Below are 20,332 nucleotides of genomic sequence, written 5' to 3' on the forward strand. Positions count from 1 at the left end.
AATTCACCACTAGTCTCTCAGGTGAACCTTCTGAGTGCACCTGGAATTTGGAAATATTTAGATAAATGACCTCTCAAAGCAGCAAATAAATATCAGCATGAAAACAACCAGAGCATTGCCCCATGGTACTAACAACACTCTTTGAAAAGCCATTTTCCAGTCTTGTAGAGGATAGGTGGGACTGGGAGGAATTGTCATGCAGGAAAAGGAAAGCAACTGCAATTCTTTTCTTTTTTTTTTTTTTTTTTGGTCTCTTAAGCAACACATTCATTTAAATTAATGTATTTCTAACAGAGAACCTTGGATATCATTTTACTTGCTGCATCCCAGAACACTGGGCATTCTAAACCTGTTTTGTTCCCAAAGATGTACATGGAGGGCAACTCACCAGTAGTTTGTACTCTGTCTATAAACCTGTTAATAAATAACACTTTATTTTTCATGAAGGATTTTTTGAAGACAGCTGCTACATGCTTTAATACTCTCCCTGTGTGCCATGGAGTAGGGGTGTGAAGGTGGCAAGGAAGGGGTCTTTACAAAGTTGGGCCTTAAAAGACCAAGAGTGAATCCCTTCTGCTGCCCTTCCAGCACAGCTGGGACAGCCAAACCATCCCAACCCAGCAGCCTCAGTGGGTAGTTTTCTATCGCATTTCCCTCTAATCCCATGCACTGGTGGATCTGTCCATTCCTTGTGAATAATTGGACAGGATGACTGAACAAGTCAATGATCTGGGTGGACTTCAGTCATTTGTCCCATCACAGGAAGGTGTCCCGTCATCTCTAGAGCTGAACACCATAAAGACACTTGTTTTCTTTTGCTTCTGCCTTATGCTTCTGCTGAAGGCCCTGCAGCTCACACATGGCCAAACTCCAGGATTTGCTCCTGACACCCAGTTGTTTTCTAACTACATCATAAGTAGTTTACTGCTGTTGTTGCCAGTTATACTAAAGTGTAAAATTATAAAATTATTATAAAATAATAATATCATTGTTTTATTAGGGAATATTTTCATGACAGACTACAGAAGAAGGCCAAAGGCAATGGTGACTGTGGTATTTGTCTTCCCAGAGGCCCACACCCATGCTGGGTGGGCATGGGGGTCCCCTGAGGCCCTCTGCTTCAGTGGCTGATGGATAACTGGGAAGGACACATCCTCCCATGGCAGCTGCCACTGTTCCTCTTGCAGCATTCTCAGTTTAGCCAGCCAGCCCTGCTGATGGGTGTTCCCTCTGCTTTTTAAGCTACACATAAGGAGTCTCTGCTTTGGCTGATGGGAGCTGTTCTGGGTCCACTCTCACTGCAACAGCTTCACCAAGAAATGTCCCCAATGGCCACCCCTGCCCCCAAGTGGGAGTTTTATAGCTGCTGCATCTGCTGTGCTACAGATCAGCAGCCTTATGTCTTCAATCCTGGCTCACTGACATGTTTAAATGTAGGGTAGTTGTTGAAAAAAATCAAGTGTTGTACCATGGACAAATAAAGAACATTCCAGTGAAAATATCCCATAGAAAATCCCATATGCTTATGGTTAGATGCCAGGCACAGCAAGCAATAACAGCCCCACAGGGCCAATACTCATGGTCTGCTGCTTATCAGAGTGCTGCATCGGTCCCCAGCAGTTTCCCCACCAGTTCATTGTGCTGATTTGCCATGAAATAAAAGCTCCTGTCGATTTAAATGCTGCAGAATCAAACCTGTGTCTTCTGTAGGTTTACAGCAGCTGTGCTATTGCACACACCCTGAGAGCCAGGTATAGCTCTAAGCCATCATGCTATAAATATTTTTCTATCCTTGTCCCACAGGTCAGAGGTTAAGTAGGTTCAGGCTAATCTTGCTTTGTGACCCAGCGTCACACATATGGGCAGTGAGGTGCAGCCCCTTTCCAAGGCACGCTCCTCTGCATGCTGTAGTGAAGCCCATCCACACTAGATGGCCCCAGGAGAATGCAGAACTCCTTGGAAATAATAAACAAAACCTGCTATTTTGGATTTAAAAAAAACCCAAAAATTCGTCACTCAAAATCCCTTCTCATAGAACTACTTAGACTGAGCTTTTCAAGGTACCTGAACATCTTACAGGGGAACCCAGAGAATAGCACTGAAATTTTATATTTGTGGAAGAGATTGACTACCAATACTCTTTTCTCAGAGAAATCCACAGACTGACCACAGCTATGTTGCTATTTTCATTACCAACATGTAAGGACTGAGCTAGAGGGGAAGGGAGAGGTGGAGTTGTTTCAGAGGAAAAAGGTGCCATATTTGTATTTCCATGACACAACATCTAAGTTTGGGGAGTAGATTTCATGCTCAGCGTGAGTACACCCTGCACAGTGCTGTGGGCAGGGTTTGGGGTTGGATGGACTGTGCAATACAGCACTGTGCACTGACGAATTCCAGCTGTGAAGTCTGGTCCTTACTGTGGTGTTCTGCTTTGATAAATTCCATTAAAATACAGGAGACAGAGACAGATCCCTTGAAATAAAAAAAAAAAAAAAAAAAGGTAATTAGGCCTGATTAATTACTTGGCTTGGCAGCAGAAGCGGTTTTGGCTCCATCTTCCTATTACCAACCAAATAAATATGTCTGTCAGAATCCCCTCAGCTACAGGATGAATGCCAAGAGTGGCCCGGAAGTGATTTTTAGCACTTTGACACAGACTATGAACTATTCTACATCTTCTTTAGGGTTGGGTCCCCCTCAGGATTTATTTCTACGTCAAGGAAGATTACACCTAATAGGATTTGCTTCTTGGAGGCTGTTGGCATGTTTGGTGCAAACCCCTGCACAGTGCTTTCTTAAAGGAGAATATGGACCCTGTTTGTCATATTTTTCTTCTTCTTCTGGCCTTCCACAAGATAAACCCATCTGTTTCGTCTTGTATCACAGGATGCTCTTGTTCTCAAGACAGCTTTGGAAGGTAAGAACGCTAGTTACCCCTGTCTTAGCACCAGAGAAGTAGCTCATATATATTTGCCAATGATGTGAGCATCAAAACCAGATTGGTGCATGGAGTGCCTCCTCCAACACTTGACTAATACTACCTTGAGCACAGAGAGAGATTTCTCTTATTTCCCTGAGATATGTAGCTGCATACATAGCAATTTTTATAACTTAATTGCATTCTTCATGGGAAAATTGGTATAAAACCCATGGAAGGATGATGTATGGCTTATGCATGCTCAATATACAATACCATGTAATTTTTCATGTGCTTGTCGTCCTCCATAGGGAATTGGTTTGTTAGACACAAACGTGGTATGTGACCTAGAGAATTTTCTGTTTTCCTCCTTAGGAGTTTGCTCTGCATGTCTGCACTGCTGAGGCAGATCCCTGCAAATATCCCTCAGGACATCCGGAAAATTAGAATCGAAAATTCTCACCTAACAGAATTGCCTCGTGGGTCTTTTGAGAATGTTAGTGCCTTGGAGTATCTCTGGCTCAATTTTAACAACATCACAGTGATGCACATCAAGAGCCTGGAATATCTGCCAGCTCTGCAGGAGCTGCGTTTGCAAGGGAACAAATTAAGTTCAGTGCCATGGACAGCATTTCAAGACACCCCGACTCTGAAAATCCTGGATCTGAAGCACAACCGGCTGGATGTCCTTCCAGAACACGCACTCCGCTATCTGCCCAACCTGACCTATTTAGATTTATCCTCAAATCAGCTTACCATCATATCCAGGGATGTCTTCTACAACTGGCCTGTCTACCAGAGAAGCCAGAGGACAGAGGGGCAGATAGAAGCTATTTCCAATGCTGTTCTGGCCCTCCACGACAACCCCTGGATTTGTGACTGTCGCCTGCGGGGATTTGTCCAGTTTATCAAGTCGGTTGGCCCACCTATTATTCTGATGAATTCCTATTTAACGTGCTCAAGCCCAAAATTCAGGACAGGGAAGTTTTTTCATGAAGTTGAGCTTAACAGCTGCATGAAGCCCCTGACCTCAGCCCTTGACACCAATCTGACAGTCCCAGCGGGGCTAAACATCACCCTGACCTGCTTTGTGGAAGCCAGCCCATCTCCTGCTGTCTGGTGGACCTATGCACTCAAACTTTTAAGGGCATTTAATGGTAAGCAAAGCTTTTCTTCTTCTTCTTTTTTCCTTTTTCTTCTTCATTAAAAATTTATGGTCTGCTATTCTACTTACATAGGTCTGCAGGTCATCTCAGTCACCACAGCAACTCTCAGCCCCTTTAGAGCACCAGTTATTGTGGTGGCAATAATCCAAATAATCTTAATCATCCTATGCATCTGAGCACGTCCGACCAGCATAAGAAGAGCTGCTTCATGCAGGATATCAGTCAAAGATGAAAAGAGCATGGCCTCATTTTCACACAATTATCTTATATGTGGATTTTCAGTAGTAGCTCTTTCCTCATGACACATGATGTAGGAACTATTAATACTATATCAGTTGTACATATTTAATAAACATGTAGTTATCTAAATATACATGTATATTTACAGTATATATTATATACTACATATATATATGCACATACTCTATATAATTATATTTGTATGTACACGTGTATCAGCCCACACACATATACATATGTTCCTATACTATTTCCATATATTTTCTCAAGAACACCACACAAACCACAAAACAATGCAGCTCTGTTGCCTGTCTATGTCTATGCATGTTCTATGAACTGAAACAGAGGTGGTTGTTCTCCCTAAGTGTTGCTTATTTATATTCTTTAGCGATGGCCTCATAAAATGAAAGCTTTTCCTCTTCCTCCCAATCCGTCCTCCCTCACATTTATTTTCACTAAGAGTCTTCAATAGGACAAGTTGCTATTTTCATCAGGTAAGATAATAGGCACTGCACAGGCTCTGTGTGTTCCTAATGAGCCAGCTAGCTAAATAGGATAGCATTAGCCCTTAATCCTGGACTGATATTTGCTTCAATTGCAGCGCTGTAGCAGCACCTGTATGCCTTTGCACAAGCACATGCTGAATTAATTACATACAGGTTTTTCCCAACCTACACCCCTGTTTGGGTAGCTGACAGGGTTTCATACTGTTCTTAAAACTGCGTCTCACTTCCAGCCCAACACTTCCTGGCTCCATCCACTTCTTTTTGGCCTGAGCCTTTTGAGTCTGATGTTTTTCCACACTCAATCCTAACAGAGGATGGAGCAGGTGTCCAAAATGTATCTATGCCTCCTCAGTGGCTCTCTCTGTTTTCCCCTGACCTAAGAATGCTGATGGCACATGGTACATGGGCCTCTGCCCACATCAGCCTCCCCAGTAACTTGTACTGGGGCAGGGGTTGGGTGCACTCCATGTCTCCTGTGCTTGGGTGTCCCAGTGTATTTATTGCCTTTCAGACAGACAGCACTTTCCTGATGTGCTCTGTGTAGTTTGCCACACTCCTGTTGCCCCTCTTCCTTTTTCCCTGCGTGGGGCAGGTCCTGCCAGAGCCCCATGCCACACTGGTCTCAGGGCTGCCCCAAGGGCATGGTGGTTCCCGGCTGCCACAGACAAGAGGGGCCCTACCTGCTGACACAACTTCCCTCTGCCCCTCTGCAGTGACCACTGAGCCCATCAGCGAGGAAACTGTCCGCTCTGAGCTGCTGATCCCAGCGGCACGGCCAGCAGACGCCGGCAACTACACCTGTACAGCTGCCAACTTCTTGGGTAACACCTCGGTGGCCATCAACCTCCGCGTGGTGGCCCCATGGGCATCCACCACTCCTCGAGGCTGGGCCCCCATCGCCCCCGCTGAGCCAGGTGCCCACGTGGAAGTGCGCATTGCCAAGCAGACGGTCTACGGCATCACCCTGGAGTGGTTTGCAGCAGCGGCGGCAGCAGCAGAGCCGGGGGAGACCTGGTACACCCTCCTGGTGGGCCGCTATGACGCCGCCCAGAAGGACACCATCTACATTGGCCCTGGGGTCAACACCTACTCCGTGACCGACCTGCTGCCCGCCACCAAATATGAGGTTTGCGTGGCCGTGCGCAACCAGGCTCCCCGCAAGGGCCAGTGTGTTGTCTTTGTCACGGGCAGCGACGTCAGCCAGATGGAGCAGCGTGAGAAGCTCATCCACATCGTGGTCATTGTGTGCGCCATGGTGCTGGCCGTGCCGGCCGGCATGTACGCCTGTACTGCTGAGGCCCTGCCCGGCTGCCTCGCCCGCTGCCCCAGAGCCTGCCCCCGCCGCCGCCGCGGGGGCCAGGCACAGGCTGCTGGCAGCAAGGAGAGCACGCTGGACAGCATTCCCGCCGGCAGCGAGGACGGGCTCTGCCGCCCCGAGGACGTCCGCGGCACCCGGCGGCCCCCAGCCCGTGAGGAGCCTGGCAAGACCCGGCCACCCCACAGGAACAGCGCCGACCTCTACTAGCACAGCCCCTGCCCACCCTGCGAGCACGGCCACAACAGCACCTTTCACAGACCACCTTGAGCCACAGCACGTGCTGGTTTTCTCAAAGGACCATGAAAGGGCGGCTCTGTGCTGCAAGGACTCAGGGTATGGTGGGACACATGACTGTTGTTTGCAGCAGGCCTTGGGAGCCCTGGGAATGGAGGTGCCTGGCGTGTCCGGCTGCAGGTGTGGAGGTGTGCCTGCACAGCCCTGGGCTGCCCCTGCAGCACTGTCATGGAGCAACGCACACTGACACACCAAGAAAACCGGCATTGACAAAAAACCAACCCCCAAACCAGTATTAATGCTTCTGGACAAAGGTCAAAGGTCTCCCCTCACTCACTCACACGGGCGTGTCTTTAATTATTTATTCTTCTTGCTCGCAGCTCTGCCCAGCACCAGGTGCCAGCTTCTCCTGTGTGCCACCTCCTGGGAATGGACAGGGGAGCTGAGCAGGGCTGTGGCCATAGCCAGCAACGAGTGGTGGGGAGGACTGGGTGAACACAATGGAGAAATTTTTTTTTACTCAGAGAAAAATTTTTTTACTTTGACCAGAGGTGTTGGGTTTGGGGGTGGGTTTTTTTGTTCTGCTTTGTTTTGTGGTCTTTTTTCTTGCTCCTCCTTAAGGTTTATGCAGCCCTAGTTGATTCACAGCTTTGGTTGTACCACAAACAGGAAAACTGCAAGTGATTACCGAACACCCCAGTGTAATACAGCCACAGCACAGGATTTCGTGGTTTTTGAGTTATTTTGGTTTTGGGTTTTTTTTGTATTAGAGAGAAGGGACGGGCTTTTTACTTGTGTCCAAACATATATTAGAGGACTGTTTTAGCTTCAGACTAACTAGTGCGCACACACACACACACATACACAGACACACACGCACACTCTAACACACACTTGTGCCTATTGCTACACAGGTGTTGTTAATATATTCTTTAAAGTTAGGAACCAGAGCCGGTGAAAAACGAACAATTTGTCTTTCAGAGGCAAACACTGAACTGCTGTTTCCCCTCCCACACTCCCCATCACTTGCACCCCTTTTCCCAGGATGGTGCTGTGGCTGCAGGGGGTGATGGGGATGCTCAGCCTGAACAGGCTGGTGAGGCAAGTGGACAGAGGCAGAGAACATGGTGGAGCAGGGGTTTGGGAGCTGAAGGTGCAAGCCAGGCACTTTCCCTAAATGCAGACAGGTACCTGCCCATCCCGCTGCTTTGAAGCCAAAGCTTGCTTCCTTGATAGAGGCAAAAAAGCCCTAATAAGCACCTAAAAGAAACAGCTTCCTGCTTGCAGAGCAGCTCACCGCTGTGATTCTCAGGGGTATGCGGACATGTGACCTATTATTTTTCTTGGTTTGACCTCACGCTTTCCAGCACAACCAAAGCATGTGGCCCACAGACCCACAGCCATTGTCATATGTGTTGTTATAGATTGTCCAAAAAATAAAAATCTACAGTAGGCAGCCCAGCTGTAAGCAGTGATAGAACCTAATGTGAGCTTCATGCTGTGGTAGTTTGGATTTCTAGTTGTTTTTTGGTGTGTGTTTTCCATGCTGTGTCTACTCAGGCCCCATGTTTCCTCTCCCAGCGCCTCCTTCTGCTATAACATGCTGCACAGCTTTTGAACAGAGACCTGTTTTGTCACTGCGGACACTTGGTGTGAATACTTCACAGGACTTCCTAGTCTTGTCAGTCTTTTAGTGTCAAAGCAATAAACACGACAGATTTTCAGAATACACAGATGTCCTCTGCTTCCTCTCTAGCCTTTTACAGTTACAAGTTGCAAAGAAACCCGAATGCCAAGGAGCTCTGGGGTTTGGCTGCAGGGATGGAGGAGACCAGGCAGTTGCAGCACATGTCACAGGGGGTCTGGAGTGGTGAGGAAGGGGCAGAAGCAGCCAGCCAAGCAGGGAAACCTTGAGCTGGAAAAGCTATCTGTGTAGACAGTGCATACAGAGTGAGGCATGAGCTGATGCTGGTTGAGGACCAGCGTGGGGCTGTGGATGAAGGGGAGTGAAAAACAAAGCACTGTCTGTAATGACTGGCCTTCCATCACAGTCGACACAGAGAAACACTAGTACACACTAGAGATTGGAGAGAGCTGCTGAATCACAGAGAGGGAACAGCCAAAGACAAAACATCCCATCACCAAGTGTAGAAAGTTCATAACAAATCACATATCCACTGGCATCAGGCTGAATCTGCTGCCTTGTGAGGAGCCTTCCTGCCCCCAGGGCAATGCTGCAGTGGACTGCAGAACACTATAGGATCCTGCCCATCCCCTGTGCCACATGGTATCTTGCTTCTCACTTCCTCTCCTTCCAGCCTGGTGTTGTCCAAAAACCACATAGCCCTTCTCTTGACTTTCAGCCCACAAAAGAGTCCATTTGCCCATCCTAGAAAGCCGCCTGGCTGCCCATGCCCTTTTGGTCATGCAACAAGGCATCGTTGCAAGCAGAAGTACATCGTGCACAGAAGCACCTTTTGCAGGTTTTTCTTTTTTTAATTTATTAACAAAAACATTTGAAGTTGAAATACAGAGTAACTTGGAAAGAATCTTACAACATAGTAATAAAACATCTTTATTGCCTCTTAAATATAATCTCTAAGACTATAAGCCTGTAATTCCTATTAAATCTCACTTAATTGAATGGTCTTTATAGGCTTTCCTCATTAGAGAGTGCACACTGAATACTGGCTTTAAAACAACATCAGGAAGACAGTAGTATGGGGAATAAACAACAAACTTTTGGAACCTCAGGAAACATTGCAGACCGTGGCAGAGACACAACCAGCAGAAGGCGTGTGCTTGCACAGGGCAGCAAGAGAGGGGTTGGGGGCTGCATGTCCCCTCCCTCTGACCAGTTCACAGTCAGGGGATGAGGACAAGGTGACTGCACACAACACCAGAGCCTTGGCCTCAGGCCACACTGCCCCAGGGGTGGGGGATAAGCAAGAAAACAGTGGAGAAAAGGAGAAACATGACAGGAGAGGTTTGGGGTACAGTGCTGCTGTCATGACCCCCAGCTGGGACCCTGCTGCACCTCTTGGCTACAGCTGCTGGCTCAGCCCACGGGTAACATGAGCCACACTTACCCTCTGGCTTCTAGGTGGACTGAAGTTAAAAAAATACAGGATTTTCCCTGTAAGTGGGTAACTTCTTATTCAACCATCTATCCCCTAAACTGATGAAGTCCTCCTGCAAAAAAAGGGAATTTTTCCAGCTAGTGGAATAAGAGGAGATCTGGAGTGCCAGGTCGGCTGGTTCAGCTGAAATGACAGCTGGAGAACTCTCAGGAACCCTTTGAATTAACACAGTGTCCTGCCCTGTTGGCTTTGTTCCCCATCTTGATGCTCCCAGTGTCAATCCATGACAGCACAGCTTCTCTGCAGGGCCAGGGCTCAGGCAGAAGGAGCAGGGTGCCCCGCCAGCCCAGTCCATTCTGCCTTCTTCCCAGTCTGATGCCCAGTTGAAAAACATCTCCTCAGAAACAAACATGAGGGAGAAACCGTGGGGTAGATCCAGTGAAAAAAGCCCCCCTCAGGGGCTTTTTACTGTCACGTAACAGAAAAAAAAGTGTCAGCTACCTTCCCACCCTCCCCCCCTTCCCATTAACTACTGCATAATTCACTCAAAAATACTGATAGGACAAACCAGAATATTTTATGGAAACCTCATTTTGCACTCACCAGTTCCTGGAACAAGCCAGGAGAGGTGATGAAATATATTCCTTGACACCTTCTGCTAGCAGTGTACAACACCACATGATCTTTCCAGACACTTCCCTGACCAACATATGTGACTTTCCAGCACTTGTCTATGTTTTTCACTTATCATTTGACTCTCAGTTTTACCTTGTCTTCCCCGTGGATTTATCCGTGTCCTTCTCCTCCTGCTTTTTTGGGGCTCAGTGTCAGAAGGAGGTAGTACTGAGAGTGCTGCTACTGAGCTTCTGTGCTCCAATCTTGCCCCAGCTGGTCTAGGGAAGGCTGAAAAGCTCCTCCTGTCTCCTCCTCAGCAGCCAAGTCCGGGGCAGAAGCAAAGTGCAGCATCTTGTCAATGCACTCTGGCAAAACCCAGCATAAGCTGCAGGAAAATGCAGAACTTCTCCAAGTCTGCCCGCTTACCTTTTGGGAATGAAGGTACTCAGGCCGTGAGCACATCACTCCGCCAGCTGTTGCAAAGCTTGTTACACCCTGAGGACAGGGCAGTGTCACTGCTGTAGGAGACCTGTGCATTGACTCGGTGCTCATGCCACAGCCTTCAAAAGTGGGACTAGGATTTGAAATGATGGGATTTTGGACACCTTAAACCCACCTGCCAGACCAGCTCAGAAGCAGCATCTTCTAGGGCCTTGGCTGCAGAGCATCTTGTTTGAAAACCCAGGCTCTGGGGAAAGACCTCCAAACTGGGGGCAGTCTGAATCCCTGTTCACTTGGGGAGACTGTGGCTGGTGTACTCAGCACCATGGTCAGACAGCTTCAGGGAGGGAGCAGCAGTGGGACATGGGCTGAAGGGATTGCAGTCTGGACACAGACCACAGCACTTCTGTGGGTGCGGTGACTCTGTAGCATGTGGTCCTGGTGGAAGGTGAGGGGTGGCTATCACAGTGAGGAGCTGCTCTCGGTTCACAGGGTGCTGACAGACAGGGGGAAGAGCACAGCACGTAAATACATCCATGCACAGCCACAGTCTGCAGTCTCTGGGGTCTGCTGAGAGCACCTAGATGTGAGGCTCCCCAGTAGCTGCGTTCCTCTTCTCAAACCTCATTTTGAGCTCTGACACGAGGGCATTGTGGGTGCTGCTATGACCTTTCTTCTTTGGTGGCTTGATTATATGCTTGGGAGTGAGGGAGCCGGACACGGTTGGCACCCGCCACCCTGGGGCATCGCTCCTAGGAGACAGAGCAGGGGGTGGCGGGGGCAAGGGGGCTGATGGTGGCACGGGGGTAACTTGGATGTTGTTGTTGCTGTTCTCATTGTTCTCAGGTAGGCTCTTGACATCATCCTCAACGACAAACTTCTCCGCAGCATTGCTGGGCCTCTTGAACTTCAGCCACTCCATCCTGACTGTCCGGGATGGCGGGATCTGTCTCTTTTTTATGATCCTTCTTACCGGCATGATTTTGCTGGACCGCTTGTTGCGCCAGAACATGGCAGTAGAGATCATGATAGTTATCAGCACCATTATGCCCATGACACCAGCTAGCACTCCTAAGGCTTTCATGGGGTTATCTTTAGTTTGCATCAAAAAGGCGGCCATAGGCCCTTTGTGAAGAGTCTGTAAAGGAGTACAAAGAAAACACATGACTTACTCTAGGGGACAGACAGTGACCCAGAAATTTCATTTGTCCAAAATATGTAACAAGCAGGGCTGATTGATGGAAGTTGTCTCTAAGAAACATGAGAGTCAAAGAGCCAGTCCAAGGGTGGAGAATTTAGACAGGGCTGGAGACTGGGCAAATTAATACTGTGAGGTAGATGACTGTTGAACACAAAAGCTTACAGAAGTATTGCCACTAAATTAGGACAGATTCCTGCATGTCACCATAGTGCTTGTTTAACTTACAAGAACAGAGCACGAAGATAATTGGCTCAATTACTGAGCATGGCATTGAAAAGAATATGAGAAAACTTCATTTTATAAAATGGCAGTGTACAAATGAATAGTTAGCAGGTATGTGCTGCATTCTGTTTTCACGTACTCTTTTACAGACATAACAAAACTCTTTGAGGTAGGGGAGATGAGTAGAGCTAAAGAGCTTTGTTTTCAGAAAGAAAAGAAATAAGAAATGACATACGCTACATATGGCATATTAAGGACAAATGAATGGCCAGTTCACTTTCCAGGTTAGCACACTGTACGTCTCGGAGGTCCCCGTATAATTTTGCGGATTTTGCCCTGCGGGTGGAGCCTGGATCTTTTCACACTTTTCCAGTACATGATGGTGGAGATCACCATTGTAACAGAAATGGTGGAAAGGACGCCACTCATGCATATTCCAAATATTGTCCATGGACGCTTCTTGAGGCCTAAAATATAGGATTTTACCCTGGACTTGATCTGGAAATATCAAAAATAAGAGAAATGGTCAACCCTCACATGGTTATATATGAAAGAGGCCAGTATCTATTATAAATACAGCTGGGGACTAGACTGAAATGTGTATAGGATTGAGAGCCTATAAAATAAAGAGAGCTAAGTGTTGAACTAGGCACAGGAGAAGAAGCAGTTGCAAAGATGTTGAACTGAATCCAGAAATACTAAAAGAAGTTAGGAAGCACATATAAACACCTGGCTGATTGGGGAATAAAGGGTAGCAGCATGGCACATAGATTAGGAGTGGACCTGACCTAGAAACCAAAAGCAGAGCAGCCCATGACTTTGGTGGAGCTTAGATTCACATCAGCTTTGCGGATCTGCATTTCACGGATTTTTTTGTACTTAAATCCCATCAGATGACAGAAATTCTACCCTGGTTTACTTAACTTCACATGAAAGTCAGATGAATTAAGTGTTAGATAAAACCCTGCTAAGTACATGGCCTGAAATCAGTCCACTTGTTATGAGTGTTGTCAAGATTTATTTTGTAGCAAGGCACTGATGGCTGAAGAGCACAGGACCAACACAAGGAGAAAGATGACATATATTTAAGAAGATGCTGTATCTCACTGATAATTATTCACTAGGTATTTGAAACCCTTGAATAAATGGGATGAGACAGAAGTTGCTAGGGTACTACAGTTGCAGGGGTAAAAACTGATGAAACTTTTAGGGGGAGTTTCAGCATTTGGCTTCTTTCAACCCCTGGTCTCAGCAAGTTTGTCACCTGTTCAGAGCTTCCAGTGATGAAGAGATGATTAATACCAAAACTAAAACCATTAACAGTCAGCTGGTTCAGCCTCTCTTCTAGTTACTGGACCTGTACTATACAGAACTTTGTCTAGAATTAGCCTTTTGTAATGTCTGCATAAAAACATCAGGTATTTTGTAAGCACACAGTGGGAGAATTCCTACTTGTCATGGCCGTGACACTCACAGGATAACTAGGAGGAATAAGCCAGGAATTTCATCATCTTAGCCAGCCTTCAGAGAGGTTTATGGGAATTGCATTTGTCACCAAAAAACTGCGTTCTTGTCTGTGTCATCACTGTAGTACAGTCAGTTAATATCCAGAACAGCTCTGAGAAAGGTCTGAGCACATTCTAATAGTGAAAGTCTGGGAACATTTGGACAAGTCAGTTGAAGCAGGTTGGCCCTGAGCACTACCCTGTATATTTAAAGCACCTTCACATCCTTTTGTCAATTACCAGCAGTTCCACAGAGCTGGGTCAACAAATAGTGTCACTTTGTATTTGCTGAAGCTGTTTTTTCATGAGAGGCATGCTGTATTTTGAAGAGTATATATAAAAGAGCACACATAAAACAAAAGCAGATACATAATGAAATGAAAGCTGCCATATCTCTGTGGGCCAGAACCTGAAAGAAACATTTTCTTTCTTAACAGGCATCACAGGAGTTAAAATACCACTGCTCACAGAATGCTCTGCTGATTATTTGCTGTGGCAGCTTCTCAAGAACCTTTCCTAATGCATGGGTTGCAGTGAGCAGAGCAAGTGGGCCATGTATCCAAAAGCTGGACCCAACATGGGTGCGTGGTTGAGCTATTCAACCACAAGACCAGCTAAGGCTCACCAGCTATATTTAAAAGTCTAAGTAAGTAGACAAAGCTGTTAAGAGATCAAGCTATTGCAGATTATTGTACATATGGCACTTAGGGACATGGTTTAGTGGTGGACTTGGCAGAGCTGGGTTAACAGTTGGACTTGATGATCTTAAAGGCCTTTACAAATCTAAACATGTCTATGATTCTATTACTGACAACTCAGGCTGTGTGGACTTGAGCAAGCTGATCTGCACAGTGAACCAGTTGATTCTGAGGACCCCACATCCACATATTTGGCATTTCTGGGGTTTTGCTCCAGCCTTGTTGCAGGGATGGACTCCTGATCTGAGGTAGAACACAAGCAGCCCCTGCAGTGCTTATCCCAAAGTGCAGTGCTATCACCATATATGAAAGTTCTGTTTACATCACTCTGTAATACAAACACTAGCATGGGGCAAGACTTCTCAAACCAAAGCAATCTTTTTTCAAGTCCATGGAACCGTGGAAAGAAGAGTCTAACTGCTCTGCAAATGTGGCGAAGGCTGTTTAGTGTCATCAACCACAGTTCCCATGGCTGCAGAGTCAGTATTAGAGGAGGACATCTCTGTGTTAAATCACAGAAGATTTTTGTTGAACCTTTCAATTAGGACAATCTAAAACTGAGACTCACCAGCTATATTTAGAAGTCTAAATAAGTGGTCAAAGCTATTAAGAACTACAGATTACGCCGTCTAAATATGGACTTAAGCCTCAGTCCATGAACAGGTGTAAATAAACGCCCCCCTATATTTGCAGAACCTCAATGGAGTCAAGAGGCAGAGGGATGCCCTCATGAGGCCAACCTTCAGGATCAGCTCCAGGTTTCTGAGTAAGACATAAGGATGAAAAGAGAGTGGCTTTTCCAGCAGATGTTTTTAATCTGTTGAGAAAGCATAGAAAATAACCAGATGCCACTCAATACCAATTTCCATGAAATCAGACTCAGTTAAATTAAAAGGCCTCTGAATTTTTTTATCACTGCATTATTCCAGGAGAAAAAGGTCCTTTTGGTGTGCATTACTGCTGAACTTAGCCACAAGGCATCCATCTCAAAGGGCACAATCTTGTGCTAATTGCAATGGTAAACGTTAATTAGAAAATATGCCCGTTTAATTACTTACTGTGATTAACACTGCAGGAAACCTCTAGAGGGTGCATTCAAAAATACCCTCCTTATCCAAAATCAGTAATATATAAATGTCCACCAAAGAGCAAAATAAGAGCCTCTGTACAGCTGGAGCATAGGGGGATGAAATGTACATTTGTAAGAGCCTCAGAGAAAGAGAGAGAGAGTGTGTGTGCAATATCCCTATACTAACAGATTGTTTTCTTCACAAAGTGTTAGCAGTGACTGGGAAACACTGTCCCTGGGACACACGGAGTGAGCAAGGGTTTTGTACACTGGCACTGCATCTCACACACATGAAAACTGAAATCTGTTTCTGCAAAAGGATGTGATGCTGTTGGATAAAACCAAACCAAACCAAGCCAAACCAACATATATCATTGCAAGCAATGGAAGAAGTAATGGAGACATGTACAAAAGCTTAAGGAGGATGTGACATCAGATTAGTAGTCCAGATTCTGCTGAAGAGACCTACTCACAGAAAGAAGATGCTGTTGCTATCTCAGGCTCTGTGTTGGGACTTGGCATAGAGAAGAACATGGGAAGAAAGGAAAAACTGTATATGAAAAGAATCCATGTCTTCCCAGCCTTCTCTGCTTCCCTTTAGACTTTATCAGGAGAGGCGCTCCCTCACTTCCTGCGTAAACTGTACCTCTGGAGGGGAGAAGAGGAAGCATAGAGGGGACTTCATACAAGACACATTCTCTCATCAGGTGCTGCTGTTGCTTCAAGCACTAGAAGGAAATCCAAGAAACTCTTTATCCCAAAGTATCAGCTTTGCCTTCTGCTCCCCCAGCAGAGGAGGTGTGGAGCACCCTCCCTCCACTCGGCACCCATCAGCTCTGTACCTTAGCCCCACATGTTAATGGAGAGCTCATCCAGGAGGGCGGGGAAGGCTGAAGGTCAACAGCAGAGACAGTGCCTGAGTCCACCTGATGCCATGCGCTCCTGAAATATGCACACTGAGAAACCTGGAAGCAAGGCAGGGAGGTCAAGTGCTCCCACTGCTGGCTGCGGGCGGCAGTTCTTATTTGTTCTATAAACCCCACCACAACTTATGTTTCCGTGAGGAAACAAAGTGTTAAGCAGTTTTTTTCCTTTATATATGTAGGAATGGCTAAATCTCTAGGCTTATCACAGAGACCCAACATGCACAGCCCCCCAGTTCCACGTGGCAGAGCCTTGCAGTGACAAGCTCTGCCCATGCCGAGCTCTGTCACCTGCAACAGGGCTGGCTGGCCCCAACAGGCCAGCCCCATGCCCTGCTAGGGCAGACCCAAGTCCTCTGGCAGTCCTGGTGGGACAGGTACTGACATCAGGGACCAGGAGATACTCCTGTATTGCTGGTGCCCAAGTTTATCTTGCTGATGAGCGCAAGTGATCTCTGCGGACACCTTTTACCTTGCAGCAGGCTCTGAACTCTATACAAGAACACTCATATGAATGTGGTTCATAAGGAGTAACAGCAGAATAAGAGGAGATGGAGAAAACAGAGGAAGATTGTAACAGAGAAAGGAGCAGTGGGAGCACTGTGACCAAACAAAGAGATGGCCAGCTGCTGTCTGTAGGATGAGATTAGCATCTTTGCCCAGTATGTGTGTGGTCCAGAGACTGTCAGGCTAATGATGTGTTTCTCATCTACTTTAAAGTCCATTTCCTCCCTGCTGGTACCTACTTAAAGGCATGGTAAGGCGGTTACAATAAATAAGAATCATGCAAGCATGTGCTGCACACCATAAATCGCTGCTCGTTCTTTGGCTGACGTAAAAGTTGGACTAAAAGGAAACTCTCAACCTACATGGGCTATCTTTTAGAGTCTTCTTTTTTAATCTGCCAATAATACTTCAGTTATTAAACTCACATCCAAAATTCTAAGCACTTTAAAGCCTTTCTTTAATTTTTTTTTTAATTTTTCCTATGTCATTTATGTTGACTTGCATGACTGGTCTGATTTATTTCATTCTGGCCCCAGCTACTTTCCACTCACTTTTTGTAAGGAAAACGATTTTTTTCTTCTCCTGAATGAAAAAAACACCCAAAAATTTAGCAGTTAGGATTTACCTTTACTCTCAGGAGTCTGTAGTCCTTAATTTACATCTATCTCTAACAATCAGATATGAGAAACTCATCTTCCAATCACATTATGCTCCTACCTTTGTACCTTTACAATATTTCTGATCAAAACGTCTTTTACATTTGTGGCTGTAGAATCCAAATTCACCACAAGGTTCTAGAAACTACAAAATAGAGCTAGCAAGAAAGTCTCAGAAATGGAGCAAGCAATGTCTGCCCTTTGGTGCCTCTCAAGGATTATCTCACGTGAGGATTTTTCTAAAACATTTGCTTACCTCTTCTGTGATATCGATCTTCAGAACTGCCGTGGTACTGAAGGACGGGGAGCCTCGGTCTTTGGCCTGTACCACCAATGACCATATGCAGTCTTTGTTTTTTGTGATGTTGTGGATGATGTCCAGGGAACGAATATAGGATTTCAGCTTGATTTCCCCAGTGCTTTGGTCTATATCAAACACGTTGGCTGGGTCTGCTTGCATGATGGAATAATCCACGATGTTGTTGGGTTCTTCTGCATCTTGATCTATAGCCTGGTAGGGGAAGTGTGAAAAACAAAGGTGTTATTGTTTGTATCTTTGCCTGAGGACAAAAAGTTTCTGAGCATTCACTTCTGATAATATCCATGCCATGACTGGGCTGGTTTTATTTTATCTTGGAAGCTATTCTACATTTTCTAGTGAAAAACAGCAGGACTAGAGTTCTTTTTGCATAAGTGATTTCTATTTGAGATTAAATAAAATCAGAGAAAAAACTGAACCATAACCTATCAGTAGAATGCAAATGGTCCACTGCTGGGGAACTTCTTACGCAGCGTGGGGGACAAATGTGAAGTGATAGAGAACAATGGAATTAACTTCATGCCATAAACTATAGCTGCCTTAATTTTTGTGCTGTGGTATTTATCCTACTAACATTATATGTCGTGCAATCAGGCTTCACGATACGCATTCAAATATGTGTAACATGGGATGTTCTGCTCCTTTGCCTGTGAATTGTTATTGCACTTTTTTACCTTCTGTTCCACGCTGGATCAATGAATACATTTCTACAAAGCTAAGGGAAATAAGTTGTGTGGTTGAGTACAAAGGGTGTCAGGAAGGTTAAGTATTCAAAACCTTGTACTTTCATTCACTCATTTGGACTTATGATTGCTATATAATCCTCCACCAGCTGATAGTTCAAATACTATAACAGAATTTTATATTTTGCCTATGGAATTTATTTCTCCTTCTCAGCCGCCTGTAAATACAATAATTCACACTTTAATCCATTTGTTACAACCAAATGGATGTGCAAAATAAAGCTGCAGGAAAAGCCAACTTTCAGACATGACCCCTCAGAATAAACAGCAGAGCTGGGGCTTTTCCAAAGAACTCTGCTTGGTGACACACAGTGCTGTCCCTCACCTCTATCTTCACCGGTGACCCAATGATCATCGTCTTTTCCTGGATGTTTTCATTGAACTCCGGAGAGTGGTCATTGACATCTAGCACAGTGATAAACACTTCAGCCAAGCTGTATTTTCCATCTGTGTCCTCTGCTTTCACATAGAAATTATACTTTGAGTTCACTTCAGCATCTAACACAGCCCAGGGCTGGGTGTAAATTATGCCTGTTGATGGGTGGATTAGGAACCTGGAAAAGAAGCAAGAAAAGACTTTTGGGTTTTTTGGTCACTTAATGCATACTTAGAGCCCAACTTTGCCTCGGGCTGTAAACACTGAAATGCTGTGCCCAAAGACTGGTTCTCTTCACCTAACTCCTGTCTGGCTGATCTTTCCAAATCCTTTGCTCTACCTATTTTTTGTCTAGTTCCTTTAGGTTTGAAAATCAGAGAACTATCAGTGTCTTGTGTGTTTCTATCTGTTGTGCATTAGCAGCATTTTCTGTTAAAAGTCTTTGTCCTCACTAAATGCTCGGTGTGATGGCCTTCTCCCAGAGTGATTTCCTTGCATTAAAACATTAAGCCTATTTTTACTTCCCCCCCCTCAGTTTAAAAGCACAATGTATTAGATTGTGTCCTGCATAAATTAAGATTTATTATATCACCTGGATAGCTAAGGGAAGTGTGCTGCATATCATAGTTAAGCTCTTCTCAGAATGGGTAAGAAAAATGTCTGCTCTCAAATCTCCCAAACCGCAGGGCAAATTATCTTCTCCAAAAATAATCACTTTTCCATAGACTGGCACTGGGATGGAGTGGGTGTTCAGATTTATCTGTTTCAAGTTCAATTCTACACATTTGTAATTACTGAGACACTGTCAAAAGTGTCAGCCCAAAGCTTGGATTTATAGAGAAGATACCAATGCAGTGCCTTTTTAAAATGGACTGCTGATGTAGACTCTAAGCAGTAGGGCTTTTAACAGATGAAAGCTTTTATATACCCTTTGATTAATGTACAGGATAACAAAATATTTTCTGTATTCCCACCGTGAATCCAATTGAAAGTGATTATAAAAGGGGCACTTAGTAATCCAGAATCTTCAATTATTCTCATTACCCTATTAAATACAGACACAAATTTTGATGAGAGCCAAGACCTGGAGGTGGAAATAGCTGTGCAAACTCTACGTAGGAGGCAGTGCCTGTGCTAAATGCCTCCTTAGCACCGGACCCAGTCTAACCATGCAGGGAGTACTCTCATCACTCCCATTTTAGTGGAAAAATAGAAACACTCCCACTGGCAGCTTGGATTACCAAGATAAAATTACCAGCATAATGTTTTTATCTTCAACAGTTAACACTATTTATCTTACTGTAGTACAATTCATTTTTCTGCCTGTGTAACTGCACATCCACTGATGTAACACCTAAGACATAAACCATCATACCTCTAATTGAAATTCTCAAATTTGCATCAAACTGTGTGTTTAGCAGATCTGGAGATGCTAGAACTAGAAAATCAATTCAGACTTTCAGAGTTATGCCATTCTGGCACAAGAAAATTAAAGAATACTTTAGAAGGAAAAAAAAAAGTCTTCGCATTATGATTTCCTCATTCAACAGCATAAGAGCAGCAAGTCTGAGCATCCCCATAATGCCAATCAAA

General features: G+C 45.2%; 2 protein-coding genes across 2 annotated transcripts in view; one reads left to right on the forward strand and one right to left on the reverse strand.

The window, feature by feature from the left end:
• The first annotated feature begins 2,675 nt into the window (after nucleotides 1-2,675).
• LRIT2 (leucine rich repeat, Ig-like and transmembrane domains 2) lies at nucleotides 2,676-8,093 on the forward strand. Its single transcript, XM_027649668.1, has 3 exons — nucleotides 2,676-2,920; nucleotides 3,296-4,077; nucleotides 5,546-8,093. Exons 1-3 carry the CDS (start codon nucleotides 2,811-2,813, stop codon nucleotides 6,355-6,357), a joined length of 1,704 nt encoding a protein of 567 aa, XP_027505469.1. The 5' UTR covers nucleotides 2,676-2,810; the 3' UTR covers nucleotides 6,358-8,093.
• Nucleotides 8,094-10,797: 2,704 nt separating this feature from the next.
• The window catches only part of CDHR1 (cadherin related family member 1), a 43,318-nt gene continuing 33,783 nt past the window's right edge, over nucleotides 10,798-20,332 (reverse strand). Inside the window, exons 15-17 of the mRNA XM_027649529.1 lie at nucleotides 18,689-18,917; nucleotides 17,558-17,812; nucleotides 10,798-11,658 (exon numbers count right to left, since the gene is read on the reverse strand). Coding sequence (XP_027505330.1) covers nucleotides 11,101-11,658; nucleotides 17,558-17,812; nucleotides 18,689-18,917 — 1,042 coding nt within the window. The 3' untranslated portion in view covers nucleotides 10,798-11,100. The remainder of the gene's footprint in view (nucleotides 11,659-17,557; nucleotides 17,813-18,688; nucleotides 18,918-20,332) is intronic.

This window comes from Corapipo altera, unplaced genomic scaffold (assembly GCF_003945725.1).
Source record: "Corapipo altera isolate COAL_440 unplaced genomic scaffold, ASM394572v1 53, whole genome shotgun sequence".
NCBI classification, from domain to species: Eukaryota; Metazoa; Chordata; class Aves; order Passeriformes; family Pipridae; genus Corapipo; species Corapipo altera.